Source organism: Topomyia yanbarensis, chromosome 2 (genome assembly GCF_030247195.1).
Source record: "Topomyia yanbarensis strain Yona2022 chromosome 2, ASM3024719v1, whole genome shotgun sequence".
Classification (NCBI taxonomy): Eukaryota; Metazoa; Arthropoda; class Insecta; order Diptera; family Culicidae; genus Topomyia; species Topomyia yanbarensis.
Window position 1 is genome coordinate 318,040,947 of NC_080671.1, and position 17,453 is coordinate 318,058,399.

Sequence of the window (17,453 nt, forward strand, 5' to 3'; positions counted from 1 at the left end):
GAAATTATAGTCGGTGGTATTTCTTCTGATGTGGATGTACTTTTTACAGATTGTCCACATGATTTCCATTCGAAAACCGTAGTTCCCACACTCAATTAGATAATGAAATGGCAACTTTGTGCATTTCATGCGCTTGAGAATTGAAGCAATTAAATAGATTTCCACATGATGTTAATCAAATTTAGTTGGACCCACATGTTCTGTAGTGTTTTAATGACACTGTAACGGTTTTTACATTTCTTATAAAAGAAATGTATAGAATTCGCTCAAACTTTCAAGATTTTTTCCGAGGCCCGGAGGGCCGAGTCTTATATACCAATCGACTCAGCTCGACGATTTGAGACAATGTCTGTGTGTGTGTGTATGTAACGGACAAGTTCTCATTCGTGTTTCTCAGCAATGGCTGAACCGATCTTATCCAAACCAATTTTAAATGAAAGAACTAAAAAACAATATGAACGCTATTAATTTGTTTTTGATTCTGATGTTTAGTTTCCAAGATATGAATGTTTGAATGCGTAAAAATGGCGTTTTTTGCAGTTTTTTAAATTATCTGCCGAAATTGACAATATAAATTAACAATTTATATGTTCTTAGATAGCTTTAACGAATACCTTTCGAACAAGCTATAGATTGTTGAAATCGGACTATTATCAAAAGAGATATTTAACATTAAATGCGGACGAAAGATTTTTATCATTTCCCATTGCCAGAAATATGACCAAAAACATGTAATCTATTATTAACGCCAAAACGGCTTATTTTAGGTCAATAGTATCTTCGGAGAATTTAATGAAGGTAATATGCCCTTTCTTTTGGTATTATGCTTTTGCTGATTAATCCTCCTATGAGTGAGATATTTTCACAAATTTTCTTGGAAGTGATTATATCGAAATGATGTCTTCAGCAAATTTGTAGCTCTTACTTTTGCGAATAACTTTACTAAAGACTTTAAATATCTATTTTGAATACTTCAAAAGTTATGGCTTGTTGTTTGTTGATTACTCTTTGTCGCCTATTTATTGTTCAATATAGTAATAATCCATTGCAATAAGCTAAACATTATTTCGATAAAACGAATTTTGTATTTCATTTTACTATCTACAACCGCTAGAAATAATCACCGAACACTTCCAAGTTGTCTGGAAGCAACTTGATAACTTAACAGTACAAAAATGTTCATTTGTGCGAACCTTCTGACTGCAATTTTTCTAACTTATAACCATCGGATCGATCTGAAACATATCGGAAAATGAAAAGCGAAATAAATAACTCCAAGCAACGGCGTAGCCAAGAGAAGGGTTTGGGGTATAACACCATACAACCCCACCCCCCACCACACCCAAAAAAATATATTGGATTGAAGTTGAAAATTTATTGATGCAGACTGATTTAATTCAATATTACAATAACAATTATCTGATCCGTAGATTGATAACCTGTTGTTGTAAACATCATTAGAACTTTTGATAAATTGTCGGAATGGGGTCCTGGTATGTAACTGATCTATTGGTCTTGATTTCACAGTTGTCTAGTAGCATCAATATCAAATTCCTGCCTGAAAACATTCCAATAGAAAATTCCAGAGTTCTGTAATCAATCATAATCCTCAGATTTATTTTCAAATTGAGCTCGTTTTTGTAGAGATGTACTGTAATAAGGGTCTTTATTTAATAGGAAGCGAAGTTAAAATTGATTTAATGCCTATGAAACATAAAACTGCTCACCAAAAAATGCATAACTTTCAACATTTGCTAAAAATGTTTTTGCCTTTCTCATTCACTCTAAAATTCGTCAATCTAATCCCGACCCGGAGGGCCGAGTGTCATATGCCAATCGACTGAGTTCGTCGAGATCGGAAAATGTCTGTGTGTGTATGTGTGTATGTGTAAAAAAATGTGACCTCTGTTTCTCAGAGATGGCTGGACCGATTTGCAGAAAGTTAGTCTCAAATGAAAGGTACAACCTTCCCATCGGCTGCTATTGATTTTTTTATTGATTGGACTTCCGGTTCCGGAGTTACGAGTTGAAGAGTGCAATCACACAGCAAATTCCCATATAAACTGAAATGAAAAAATTTCAAAATCAAATTTGTATTTTTGATGCCGAACGACTTTAAAATGCATGAAACATTGAGATGTTTGACAAAAATTGACTTCTTTGGACTTTGGTACATTTTTGCCTTTCTCATATAGAAAGGTTATGCAATCACTCTAAAAATCGTCAATCATACCGGCCCGGAGGGAGTATGCAGTGAGGGGTTACAAATTTAGTTGAAAATTTTCGGCAGGACCCGGATCTTTCTTCATGATCCGCCGCTGGTTTCAAGCGATGTTTCAGTATCACATACTATCTCAAGATCGTGGCTGTCGATCCATTGTATGTATGTGCAAATCGTACTGAACATGTAATATTCATTTCCACCATTGTATTGAACATAACCAGCCATGGAATCGTAGTCTGGAAGCAAGCACAATTGCACCACTAGGTGGATTAAAACAGGTTTTTATTTTGGGAATGCGTCGAGTTGAGACGAAAACGTAATATGATTAATAACGAGGATAACACTTTCCGAATGTAGAGAGAAATTTATGAAAAATGACGATTTCCATTCGACTCTACCAGTTCCTGATCTATTTTGATGAGCATTTGATTTTTGTTGTATGTATGTATAGGTCAAATATTTAAAAACAGTAATTTAAGGTCAAGATAACATCATTTTGAAACCGCCAATTTCGGAGGTTTAGTATCTTCGATGAGTTTTACAAACGTTAAACAGCGCATCATTTGATAAAATAATTTTGACGGTATATCGTCCAAAAAGTATTTATGGTGAATTTTCTCAGGTTAATAAATAAAACAACTTCGCTAAAGACACGAACTCTGTTACTATTTTCTGAAAAATTATTTCTGCATAATTTTTTAAAAATTACGGTTTCGGAATTATGCCGTTTGGACAGTATGATCGATTTTCACCAAACCCCCACCAAACCGAATTTCTGGCTACGCCGCTGATTTCAAGTAAGTAGAAACAAAGTCGTTCTACACTCGTTCACAAGAAACTTTTTCGAATGCTGAATATCTATTATAATACATTGAAACCCCGATTTTATCAGCCAAATATGAACATATCTTTGATGGGCTCTAGCAGAAGAACAAGACTGAATTCGAGTAAATCCTGATAAATAGATGGAAATATGCAAAAATAAAAAGTTAATCATAATCAGAAATAGTTATCAGACTACATCAAGGGACGGGAAGAATATTTTAACAGTTTTAAATTATAAACTATTTGAAATTTTTTAATAGTTTTATTTTTTATTTAACCGTGATTTTTTAATAAATAGTGACCATCACTTCACAACGTAGTCTATTTTTCATGGCTTGCGGTGAGCACGATTTCTCGAATTGCTGAACTGAAAATTATGGAACAAAAATTATTTTTTAGTATTATTTGCAGATTTAACTCGCCGCGCAGATAGCTCTGAATTAGACCCGCTGGTGCCCTAAGACGATTTCGCTAGGTTTTCAGAGCACTGTGCACCCAGTGCATTAACGCAAGTGACGGAAGGTTATCGAAAAGTTTCGTGAAAATGAAAATTCCAGTAATGATGATGATTTTCCCAAACGGTTCGTTTTCGTGAGGTTTTTATTTGTTCTTTGGCATTAGGATTAGCGATAATAATTCAAATCAAGGATACTACTGGGAAGTCACCTTTAGAAAAAGTCGATGTCGAAGTAAAATTTGGAACTATGCACGCATGCACTTCAGAGATAGCGTGATATCAGGAGCTGCGATTTCATTTCAACGCTTTTTTGTGAAAAGGGCGATACTTACAAATGTAAACATAGGGTTTTTTTCATACATGCGAATGAGGGCTTTGAAACGCAACAAATTAACCCAAAAATTTGGATTCTACGATATTGCTTTCTTAAACTACAGCAAAAAATACAACGGGCGAAACTGTATTTTTGTAAGTTTATTTAAAGTTTCGCCTTCCACGCTCCATGCAAACAAATAGGGCGATACTTTTTTTTGCTAGCAGTTTAGAGGCGAAACTGTTATTTTCGTATTTTTTTTAGGATTATCAAGCTGATACCAGCTGTAAATAGTAACAATGATCGCTTTTGAAAAAAAACGGACGAAATCGGTGGTTATTGTAAAAAAACGTAAGGGCGATACTTCAATGCTGATAGGTGGGACCGAAAAAGTAAACAATCGCCAAAGGGGCTATACTATCATTTTGTCAATTTCAATAGCAAAAACAAATTTTAATTTAATAATTTCAAATACTTTACGAAGTTTTGGGTTTCGATCACTGAATCATGCCATCTAGGATGTAAAAAACAGTTACAGTTCTTAAATAGGAAATAAAACCAAGTCTGGAAATATTCATTGTTGATTTTCTTTGAATGGTATCACTGCTAGTATCGCCCCTTTCAAGGAAAAGCGTTGATTTCTTAGTTCTCAGTCGCAGTGGAAGTTTGAGTAAAGTATAAACTTCAAATCGATTCAAAAAAAAATTCGATTTTTTTGGCTCAGTACAATATATAACCCCTTTAAGAAAATTCAGTTTTCCCACCACAAATTAGATATTTTATTAACAGAGCAATAATTCGTTGGTATGTCTATTTTATGGGCCATTTTTCGCTTTCCCATTGATTTGGTTTGAGATTTCTAGCACTGATGTTGTCCTATGCTGATTTGAGCGATTCTCTGAGTCCTGCCACTATCCCATGTAGTATGTGTTATCAAAAACATCGCGAAGCATCAAGTTCTAAATGTTCTCAAACGATATAATATCCAAACAGAGTGATAAGAGTTATAAGAAATGTCTCATCGCACTGTTAGGTGTGATTAAAAACGTTTTTATAACGCGGTTCGCTTTATCCATCAGGATCCGTGTGATTCGTGGATAGTCCGTCTTAATCCTCCTATAATACACGAATGTTTTTTCATCGTTTCAAGGATTAAAGGGTAGAATGAAAAATCGGACAAATCACTGATAATTTTATTATCATGTTCCAAGAGTGTGGAAACTATTCAGTTTTGCTATGACAGTTTGGTTAGCTCTGGTTTTCATGCATCTGATTATCTTTGTGAAAATAACTACATAATTCATGACCAACATCAATTGTAATTTTTAAACCCATAACTGATAATAGTGAATAATCAGTTTTTCAAGGGTGTCCGAAGTATTTTTGTCGGCATTGTGCATCGCTATGGTGACACTCATCCCCCCACCCCTACGAAGCTATCAAAACAATTTATGGCCGGCGGGTATTCGTCATATGTTTGGAACATTCGTTATTGATTGTATGCCATCATCTCTTAGCTCCTTCATGCTGGCGGTTATCCGTGTTTCTTGCCTAACCGAGAAAAGATTGCAGCAAGATGCTACGGCATTGTTATGGCTCCTTTTTGCTATCTACTGGTTGAAAATTTTGCCCCCGAGCAAAAGAGATGATGGTTATTTTCTATTTGCCAGACCTTGAGTGTCGTTCGTTTTGATATCTGTTGGGCTTCTGAGGAGTGTGTTTTTGAAGTATGGTGGCATTTTCCTTGCGCTGATGGGCTAAACCTTGATTCAGAAAAAGTGGTGAAACAGTGTCTTCGGCAACATTTACGTATATGTAAGCTTCTGCCGTCTTCAGCGGCAATGTAAGAAAAGTCCAATTCTTTGTCAAAATCCCGTAACTTCTTCAACGAATAATATGATCAATTTTATGAACGGGCGTCCAAAGTTGGTGGCAACAAAAAGCAATCTATTATACAGAATCGTGCATAAATATTTCGTTATAATCCTTTCATTCCTACCGCCCTATTGCTATGTTTGCTTGCACTATGCAATCGCCCTTGACAGCCGAACAATAGTCTCACTTATTTTCCGCTTGCCTCCCCATAGCATCGGCATGCAAAATAAAGATCACTAAGGGAGGTGCAAAGTGTGTGTAAAATTCCAATTATTTATGCATGTTCTTTACATCCACTGTTCCCTTGTTGACACCGCAGAAGCACTTGTGTCTGAGCGGTGTTCCAATTTCGAGTGTAATTTAAAACTTAGCTTTGATTCGATAAAATCAGTTGTTTTTGAATGAAATAAATTACTGTCTTTGCATGTGCACTATGGTATTATAACTTTCTCTTTCGTTTCGCACACCTTCCGTGCATAAGAATGGTGCCATCCGAGCACAAAGGAATGACCTGGCTATCGTTCCATAATGATCCATTCCCATGGCGGGGAAACTGTCAGGAAGCTCCCGTATGACGATTTTGCTTTTTCTGCAGTAAATTTCAACTGCTATGCAGCATATCCACGTTGCCTGGTACGCGTAGCAGAGCGCTGAGGAATGCACCCGGATGCGGTGGATGTGCACAATTACGCCACCGGTGCCAAGTGACGAAGTTCTAGTATACCATACTTTGTCCGCGTTCAACTCTTATTCATTCTCTTCGAGCCGTTTTTTTGCATACAGCCTGAAGCACAGCTCGCGGGACTGGGCGACTGGGTTTCAAAAGACCAAAAGAGAGACAAAATGTGCTCCTCTTTCCTTTGGCAAGCCAGATACTTGCTTTTCAAATCTTTTTTTTGTATTTCACTGTATTGCATACAAGTTGCACGATGCACGAAAGCGCCGATTGCACACATGGGTGAAGTAGCCCTGGGATGCTACGCTACGTCAAAAGTTGAATTAGAAAGGACGTGTTTTAAGCAAACGGTGGACACGTGAGTATTGGATAAAGGGATAAAGTACGTGCTCTCGAGCTCAATTTGCCATCTGCTATTATAACAATACTAATATGGAACATTTGCTTTATTTTGTAACGTGATGAATATTTAAAAATATACGAAAAGTATAAATAAACTACGCACAGCTTCCTTTTATCATCAGATTTTAATTAGTAGCTAATTAGAGCTTAGCTAAATTGCTCTTGAGACTTTGTTTCTGCTTTTAAGTCTATATTCTTTTGACAAATGGAGCTGTATCGTTTTAATTTCGTAGTATTTTTGCCTTTCTAAGATAAAGAAAGGCTAACGGTCCTGTATAACGCTCCCATAAGCTGCTATTGAATTTTTAGTTGATCCGACTTCCGGTTCCGGAGTTACGGATTGAAGAGTGCGGTCACACAGCAAATTCCCATATAAACTGGTACCACCATGATGTTCAAATGATGTAAAACATATTAAAATTGATGTAACATTACTCTAGTTTGTGGGTCTGGATCACTAATGATCATTCAAAGCAGCTTTGACCACATTGGCCACCTATGACGGATCATGACGCCCCCGGGGAACCCGCCAAGTTCCTAAGCTAATATCACACCCATTCCCCAACGAATTTTCTACCAATTTTTACAAACTCGATTTCAAATGAAAGATACAGTAATGCCATTGACTGCTGCTGAATTTCATTCGGTTCTGACTCTTGCTTCCGGAGTTACAGGGGTGTTAGTAAGGATACACTGGAATTTCCCATATAAATCGGTACAATCGTAATACGTCAGAGGCTAAAAACTATTGAAATGGTCACCAAATTACTTCTAATCGCAGATCTAGATCACTGATTACCAATCAAATATTCTTTGAATATATTGTCCACTATCGACGATTCCGGAAGTCCGGAATTCCGGGCATATTCCACAATTAATGTCACATCGGTTCTTCGGTGATGACTGAACCGATTTTCTCAAACCAAGTCTCAAATGGAAGGCAAAAAATGCAGTTGAGTATGGCGTCGCCGCGGATTTATTAACAAAATGTTCACATCGGTTTCTCGGAGATGGTTGAACCGATTTTTACAAACTAAGATTTAAATGAAAGGTATAATATTCCCATAGGTTGCTATTGAATTTCATTTTCAACCGACATCTTGTTTCGGATTACGAGTTAAAGAGTATGGTTACAAAACAAAATTTGTTGATTTGTCCACATCGGTTTCTCGGAATTTTCTGAACCGATTTTGACAAACTTGATTTTAAATGAAAGGTCCATCAGCTACTGTTGAATTTTGTGTGGATCCGAGTTCTGGTTCCTGAATTACAAGGTGATACGCACGATCACGCAGCAAATCCCGATTCTAACGAATTCTGCGATGAATCTAAAAAGGTGAATTTTTTTCCAAAATGTGAACACAACTGTTGAATTTGTAGATCTAGGTCACCAACAGTCATACAAAGTCTCTTTGGCCACACTGGCCACCATCGACGGATCCGGAATTCAGAATAACGGTTATATTAGTTTCTCGAAAATGGCTAGAACGATTTGATCAACTTAGTCTCAAATGAAAGGTGTTGCGTCCCCGGAAACTGATATTAAATTCCACCTCCAACCGACTTCCGGCTCCGGAGTTACAGGTTGTGGAGTGCGATCACATAGAAAACTCCGATTCAAACCGATACCTCGATGAATGCAAAGAGGTGCTCTTATATATACTTATCAAGTGTAATAAGAATGAAAACCATTCAGACTCATCTTACATATTGTCAAAATTAAATTTATATGCTCCTACTCGTCAATTACGCAATAGAAATTTGTTCGCGATAGGTCATCACCGTACAGACTATGCTAAATTCGGACCACTAAACCAGATGATGGCTGTGTATAACGAGCATTGTGAAAGTATTGACCTTACCATGCCCCGAACAAGTTTAAAACAGTTTTTCAACTCTTTACGGCATCATAGTACATAGAAATAGTTTACAGGATAGTATATAAGCAATTAATATTTGTATAATGTAGTCTACACTTGATTGACGAAATAAATAAATTTCCATAATGTTATATTGTACGAACCAGCTATTAAATCATAGTTTGGATAAATGAGAAAGGCACAATTGCACCTCTAGGTGGATTAAAACAGGTTTTTAGAATTCATTTTCACGGTTTTACTCCTTTCTCTACTAGGATGTCAAATTTTAAATAACGAGAGCTTATTGTATGCTCTAAAATAACTAGAATGGTTTCATCGACCGATAGAAAAAGTGGTTATTTCATAAAACTGGTAATGGTTAATGCTACGACAGCAAAGTTTATTATGGAATACATGCTCCCCTACACACCTTGAAGTTGATCGGGTTACGATTGTTCGGATCCCTATTTTCTTCTTGACTGTTCGCAACCTGCAGCAGGTATTTATCCCAAGCAACACGGTATGTTGATAAGCTGTTTTTACAACACCAATGGCAAACATTAATTTGTGAAAATATTGCTGCAGCAAGCGTTATTCAACTGTTATGCAACTAAAAAAGCGCAAGAGGTGGAGTTTATAGGCAACATGTTCATTTGTTCCGAATGATGTACCAAGAATCATAATAACAACAAAGATTGTTGCAATAATGCTAGCGATTGCTCTGAAAACAACTTTGTCGAAATAAAATGAAACTTAATGTGTTTCATGAAATTGTTATGCAAACAAAGCATAAATATTATGTTCACATTCAAATATGACAATATCATTAATGTGGGTGAAAATGTATAACCAATAAAATTGAATCGAGTAATTTTTGAAAATACTTTGGTATTTTTAAAGGGCCTTAAAACAACGTTGATATAAACTCAATAAATGTTATACTTATTTTGTGAATTATTTATCTTTAATTATTTGAACTGTGTTCAAATATGCTTTTTTCGATAGTTATCAAAAATTTGAAGCATATTAATGATGAAAATTTTGGGTTCCGATCAAAAAATCTATGCATATTAACTGTTCGTCAGCAACTTTTATCGAGAAAGAATTCATTCTATCAATAAAAATGGCGGTTGTTTTTATTTCTACTATGTTACAAACTGAAGTTGAGTAAAAGTTTTATAAGTGTATCTGGAATCAAATTTGCTGACAAGTTGAATAATAATGTCATCTCCAGTTTTCGCGATGATGCTTGCAACAAATTTGTTTTAGCTGTGCAGTAGAGTCACAAACGCGTTACAAAAAAACATCAATAATATGTGTCAAAGTTGATTGTTTCAGAAAACATTAGCACTACAAATAAATAACTAATGATGTAACGTGCAGCAGCTGTGTTTTACTCATGCAACAGTTATGTTTTTTGCAATTCTGTTGTCATTGTAATGCAACATATAACTTTTGTTGTTTTTCTAGAACATGTTGCAAGTGCTGCTTGGGTAGTTCTGCCTATGGTATGGTTAAAGCGTCCATATTCGCTGGGAAGACTTCGCAATTTGACTACCAAATCAACCAAATTGTGCCAGGAACGGGATTTATCGGTGAACACAATTTCGCTGTAAACAGCGGATCCACGGCCAAATCAATTATTGTGCCGGTAAATCATTTAGCTTTTTCGATCACACTATCGTTTACAACGGCAGTGACATATCTGACACGAGAATGTCGATTAGTGTGTTTGGGGCGACATTTATCCATAAGACGTTCAGTTGGTCAACATAAATTTTCATCTAGGAATGTAGAAATACTTAATTCGAAATCTGTTTAGGCACCTGTGTTTTTTATTGAAAGTTCTACAGGCTAGAATTGCATATTATTATTAGCAGATTGAACAATACGTCATAATGTTGATGTGAAGGGTTTTTATAATTTGTGTAATTTGTAATTTTGTATATTGGGGGCAGTCTTTCCAAATGAACATCGTACACAATGTTCGCTCTGGTTCTGTGCTCATATTAAGCCCACATTTTGTGTTCGAACTCGAACATACTATTTCGTACCTAAACATATTCGCCTGCACAACCGAACCCCATGTACGCACACGGTGTGCGTACACCTGGCGTATATATAGGTTCGTAGCACCAGTTTATTCTTTCTCATTCCCATAATCACTAGCGTTAACTCTTTTAGCCTAGTGCGAATCGTTGTTACGTACGCAAACGGATATTTGAACTAGAGTTCGTACAACGTTCGCTTGGGTTCGATGTTCGAGGCAAACCTGTACATCACGACGAAGCATGTTTTAAGGTTGATCGCGTGTACGAACTTTTGTACACAGGTGCAAGCTTGGCGATGTGCATGAGAAGTCTGATTGAGCGCTTTAACCAAATGGTCATTCGCCCATCAAAATGAAATATAATACACAAACAATTGTTTGTTGTTTATTTTGATAGCGTGTGGTTTGCAATTGAATGTTTTAAAGTAATTTTAGTCAAATGTCAACAGCCGCTGAGATTTGCACTACCCGTTTTATCTGTCTAACTTTGGCCATTTTTTCGAGAACGACCGTAGAAATCTATCTATCGAACAGTGTATGCAATAAATTGTTTATTGTAAAGACCGTATGGCTTATTATCCCTCTTGTCTAAACCAAACATCTTCCAAATCTTGTGGAACAACACTTAGAAGTAACCAACCCTCGACTATATCTCGATATTGATCGGCAGGGATATTGACGCTGTCTTCAGTATCATTTCGTCGCTGTTGTACTACCTTCTGACAAACGCCATTTTGGGGTAAACTGAGTTAGATATGCCTCATTACTTGTTTAAAAAATCTCTACAACGCGGCGTTTTCAGAATTTGCACATTCTACTTGACTACTGAGATATAGCGAGAAACGTGCTAAGAAATTGTGAGTTTTTTGCTTAAAAAGACTGAGGATTGGCACAAATTATCTGGATGTATTAGAGCTTTTTGTGTGTAAAACTTTCTGAGAAACACAATAGCATAATCATTTTTAAAACAAAGATACATGAATTGTGAGTACAATGCAATTTTGATTTCAAATTGGTAATATAGCATATTTGGCAACACTGTCACCAAAAATTACTATTTTTTCTATATTCACTGACTCATTGCCTTCAAAATGCATCTCACCGATAGTTTATAGACCAAATTAAGCCAAAGAAATGAATAAAAATTAATAATTCATGCTTTATTTGCATGAAAAAAAAAATCATGCACGATTATGACATGCCATACAAATTTTGTCGTCAATTCACACCTATGACACGTATGAGTGCGACTTTTGTTTACATTTTTAGTTAAAACTCGCAATATAGTCAACCGATCTTCGTAATAATACAGAATAGATAGAAGCATCAATTGTCTTCTCTGAATTGTTTCTATCATTTATAAGTTTCAAGATATTCAATCTCAAACTTTAAAAATCGTTTCTCTCAAAATATGTTAAGTGGTGCTTGCCATGAGATAGCACAACAGCGACGATTTATGTAGACAACTGACCCTGGATACCATTCGCGTACAACCCGCATAACACAGTCACCATTTTAGCATGCAATGGAGTCTCTAGGGTTTGTTCTGGATGCTCCTCACATTAAATAGGCAGTTTTGTTTGTTTACCTACCCATTATTCATTCTAGCAATCTGTTTGACCGAGAGGTCATTTTTGATTGAAAATTCCAAAATTTGGAAACGTTGTAAATGCGTAGGGGGAACTGGACCAATTCGTACCTAGTAAGGGTTCATGAGATATAGAACTGGAACGAGTCAACCGATTTAGTAATAAAGATTTTTTCCTGAAAGCTTGATCAATTGGGCACATTCTATTCTAAGGTGACTTTTTCCTATCTTTTACCGTATTGTATATAAACGGTTATGCGCAAAAGTACATGGTAGGTCCGAATTACCCCAACCCTATTCCAATTCGGACCACCCCACAGTGGCGGGTCTTCGAACAAAAGTCGGACAAAGCCAAAAATGCTGCCCAATCTGGCTGAAAATTACATGTTAAGGTAATTTTGGGGTGCTGAGCTCATTTTTAATGTCAAAAATTATAAAAAATGAGATAAATTTTCCCATACAGTGTTATCGAACCTTTCTTATAAGCATAATACCATTTTTATGATAAATCTTTTTTACTGATTAACTATATCAATAACAACATAATAATTGGACAAAACTACTTTCAATCTCTACATAAAGTGTTCGTTTACGTGTTATTCAGTTGTTATTTTGCACTAATCACCATGCTCCTCCATGTCAGCACACATTTAAAAATGTCGATTTTAAGCCCCTTCTGACAAAAAGGAGCAAAACATGACCCTGAAATTCGAAAAGTAGAGATGATTTCCCATAACATGTATAATAAGTGACCATTCCGAACTGTTTCACCTGATTGTACAGAATACATTTGTGAAAAAGAATTTGCTATTAACCCAGCTAAGAGATATTTGTAAAAATAAAACCTACCTCGAATCAAATTTGTCAAACATGTTGAAATGATCAAAAATTTATTTAAATACCCTTTAAAATGAAACTAGTTGTGCTCAAATCGGATTAAAATTGAAAGAGCAACATGTTTTTGAAGTTAAGATAGATACACTTTTTTACGCGGGGGATACACTGCTGCTATAAGCTTAATTGTCTCTTGTTCCATGGGATTCCCTATATACACGGGACAATTATGCGTAGAAGGGCAGTACAGGACGCGTAAATGAAAACCACGTAAATTTCAAAAACCGCGTAAATTTCAAAATCCGCGTAAATGAAAACCGCGAAAATTCAAAAACACGCGAAAAAATACCGCGCAAAAAAATCTACGTGAAAACCCTGAATGTACTGTAATTTCGAAAATTAATTTCATTAGAATTGTCTGACATAGCGACGTTTAAATTGCTATTACAAATTTAATTCTTATTCGGTGGTCACAAATTTTATAGAATATGGTTTTCAATACATAAGAAACCTAGGGAAAATAAAAATATCAATATTTGAAACATAGGTTTTGTTCGGCCTCCGGCCACTGTGCACTCATTTCATATTGATTTTTTGCAATTGATTTGGGTTATTCCACACGAAATGATTAAGAAAAGATGCAAACATGAAATCGACCTTCACGGATTTGAACAAAACTTGGAGGAATTGTTCATCTAAGGCCAATGTATAAAAACACTAATTTTTGTGTCAATTGAACCACCCTTCGGGTCATGGGAGCACCCCCCCCCCGGTTTGACAAATTGCCAACACCCTTGATTTTCTTTTGATCATATCTCCGGTTTTGTTTACTCTAAAATCAAACCGCAAGATGGCTTTTGAAGAAAACTATTCAAGGAGTCTGGAAAAAATATTAATTTTTTTGGCAGTGCTGCCAACTATGCGATTTTTTCAGTTAAATATTAAAAGTTAATTTTTTTCTCAACACATATTTTTAATTTTTGAAAATTCTAATGCCACCGTGTTCCTTAGACATTTTTACATAAAAAACACATAATCTCAATATAATTTAAGCGGATCCTGAGAGACACCGTTTTGAAGTTATTCCTATTTGATTTCGAAATTTCGAATTGTGAAATGAAAAATTATCTTTGATATATAAAACTTTGTGGCAAATATGCAATAAAATGTAAGAGCTCAGACCAAATTACCTAAAATAGGTTAAAAACTATTTCGTGGGACAAAAAAGTTATTATCCGGCAGATCCAAATTCACGATATTGCACTTGGTTTACTTAATTTTTATTGTCAACAAAAATCCTGTTTTTCGGCTCACACATTATTCAAAAAAGCGCCCTGAAACAACATTCGCCCCTAGCGAACTCATGCGAAAACTGAGAACCACAAAATTGTGTCTGATAGTACAAAGCTATATGACAGCCTTGACAATGATATCTACGCTTTCCATAATATTACCAAAGCTGAGAAACAGCTGGGGGTCCGAATTGGCCAGCGGTCTGAATTGACCCACTTCCTCCTATATTTTTGCATGATAAAATTGTAAAAAAAATTCAAGTAATTAAAAAAGTATTGTGATCGTTCATCAACTCAGTTGTCAGAAAATCCCACTTGAAAAAAACGTAAAAACGCCCTTTATATTTTTTTAAAGTGCTCTCTGGAAACAGATGTCAAACATTTGGTTTGGCGCAGCTAGGCTCGAAACGAACACAGTTTTAGTATTAATCAAAAATGACTCTGGGATTTACAAAAAAACACAACCGTCCATATTGTAGCTGCTCTTTAACCCACTCCCCGCGCGTGTTTTTATATGGCATCACCAGAGATGACTTCTGCAATTTTATCGTAATAGCTTGCTTGAACATATTCGAATTGGTTCTTGTACTTAATGAGCAGAGCATAGATTGAGCTGTTTTCTGATGTATAACACATCACAATGGGTTCAATAATCATGTCGTCATCATGAAAATGCCGAGAAAAATGCATACTTTTTTCATTTGTCTCTCGCGGGAAATGGGTTAAAATTATTGGACACACGTTCTATGTATCATGTTACATCAATAGGAAAATCAATACAACAACAGCTAAAAGATTCTTTCCTGTCTCTCTATCTTCACTGTTTTATCTATTTCTTGTATCGGCGCACCTCTCTCTTCTAAATGTCACTTTGTCCTGGGTCTGTGCAATGCTACCGATGCTGATCTAATGTTCTCCGTATTAGTTCCTGCACCGAAACACCTCACCCTAGAACGGCAGTTGAACAAGAGCGTCCTAATCGGCTGGACGCCACCGGATCCGCCACTGTGCCACCAGATCGAGAGCTACCACGTGTACGTAGACGGCGTACTGAAGGTGACTGTCAAGGCGACCGAACGCACACGAGCACTGGTGGAGGGCGTTGATTCCAATAGAGTAAGTTTTCCTCCGCACCAGTTTCTGTCAAGATGGATTTATTTTTACTGAAGTTTAAGTTAAATTCTTTCCCGTTTATTGAGCAGCCACATAGAATAAGCGTACGTAGTGTAACACAGAATCGTAGAACCTCTCGCGACGCTGCCTGTACAATGATCATCGGACGTGATACAGCACATTTAGGACCATCGGCAGTTAGAGCCACCAGCGTAACCTGTTCCAGTGCGGTCATATCGTGGCTGCCAGCAAATTCCAACCATCAGCATGTAGTATGTGTAAACAATGTAGAAGTACGAACTGTGAAACCTGGCGTCTATAGGCACACAATAACGGGTAAGACTCTAGATCACCGTAAACCAGTTAATTTGATTCTTATTACGGTTTCTATCGACAGGGCTGGCTCCCAGTACGCAATACCGAGTAACGGTACGTGCGAAACATTTACGTGCGGCTGGTCAGACGCAAACATCGACTACAGGTCCTCCGCCAGAAGAAGCACCCGGAGCGTATACCGACTTCAGAACCTTAGCTAAAGGACTGCCCGATCCCCCACAGGTTCAATGCTCAATGCATCACGATCAGAGTAACGAGTAACGAGCGTACTTTTGTTCCATTTTCTCCTACAGGAAATCCTAGTCGAAGCTGGACCCCAGGACGGTACCCTGCTAGTTACTTGGCAACCGGTGACACGGCCACCCTCGTCCGGCCCGGTAACCGGGTATGCCGTCTATGCGGACGGCAAGAAAGTGACTGATGTGGACTCGCCAACCGGTGACCACGCGCTGATCGATATCGGCAAACTGGTCGGACTCAATCCCCGAGCAGTGACAGTACGGACCAAATCCCGCGACTCCCAGTCGGCGGATAGCACACCAACTATGATACCAAGTAAATATTTGCTACCCTGATCGATGTGTTATGCCTGACCTTATCTTTGTGTTTGTGTACTTGTTTGGAGATTTTTGTATGATAAACACACACATACACACTCATCCGTAAACAAAACAGTAAACAATTCAGCTTGTTCTTCGTTCGCAATGGCTAGAACAGAATGGTCGAAACAGAAGGGTTCGGATGTGGGGTGGGAGAACTAGATGGGAACTTTTGGAAGATTAAAAGGGGATAAAACTCGTGCTATCGCGTGGCGATGGCGAGAAAGCCTATTAGACTAATGTGGTCAATGATGATTGGTTGCAATATATGGGCTTGTGCTAGATAGGCTTTGTTGCAAGAAGGTTAATACACCCCATGATTTTTTGACTGGTACGGTTTTCGTAAACTGTCATTTTGATTGATTTGCAATGCTGCGGTCAAACAATTTGCATGTCCCACGAAACAAACACAAAAAATAGCTTATGTCGGTGGAAAATACTGCACGAAATAATGCTATAATTGCATTCCTTCTAAACGAAAGTTTGATTATGACGCCATTCACTTATGCGTGAAAACCTTTGAGAAAGCAGTTTTTATTCCCAATCTGTCCACATAAAACAAATATAAGATTTAGTTGGTCAATGAAAATATGTTACCAATGAAATGAAGGTACTCATTTTTTCATGAAACTTCAGTTGGTTAATGAATGGGAGATTATAGAGTCTCCTGGAAAGTATAAACACGATTAAAAATCGAGACAAAAACTTTTTTTTTGGAGGAAATTTTATTATGGTTTCAAGAATTTTAATTTCTCTTTAATGATCTTTCTTAGTAGCATTTTACTATCAATAATCGTAAGCCATTAACGCACTTTTTCCCTAACGCTGCTCATCAGTCTCTGCACAGACCCCTTCGCAATTGCTTTAGATACTATTTTTCAGTCCTTTGTAAATTTTTCGATGGTATCTGCTGCTTTAACAGGTTACCTTAGACATCCCTTATTCAGAGTTCAAAATGTCTCGATTGGTCGGGCTTGAGTACAGTTCGGAGGATTCATAAGTATTGCACT

General features: G+C 36.9%; 1 protein-coding gene across 7 annotated transcripts in view; it reads left to right on the top strand.

The window, feature by feature from the left end:
* LOC131683704 (RIMS-binding protein 2) overlaps positions 1–17,453 on the top strand; it is a 331,371-nt gene that overhangs the window by 200,263 nt on the left and 113,655 nt on the right. For all 7 annotated transcript variants that reach the window (XM_058965931.1, XM_058965934.1, XM_058965935.1 and 4 more), the window contains 4 exons: positions 15,321–15,511; positions 15,598–15,844; positions 15,906–16,066; positions 16,138–16,399. In XM_058965931.1, the coding sequence (XP_058821914.1) occupies positions 15,321–15,511; positions 15,598–15,844; positions 15,906–16,066; positions 16,138–16,399 (861 nt within the window). The remainder of the gene's footprint in view (positions 1–15,320; positions 15,512–15,597; positions 15,845–15,905; positions 16,067–16,137; positions 16,400–17,453) is intronic.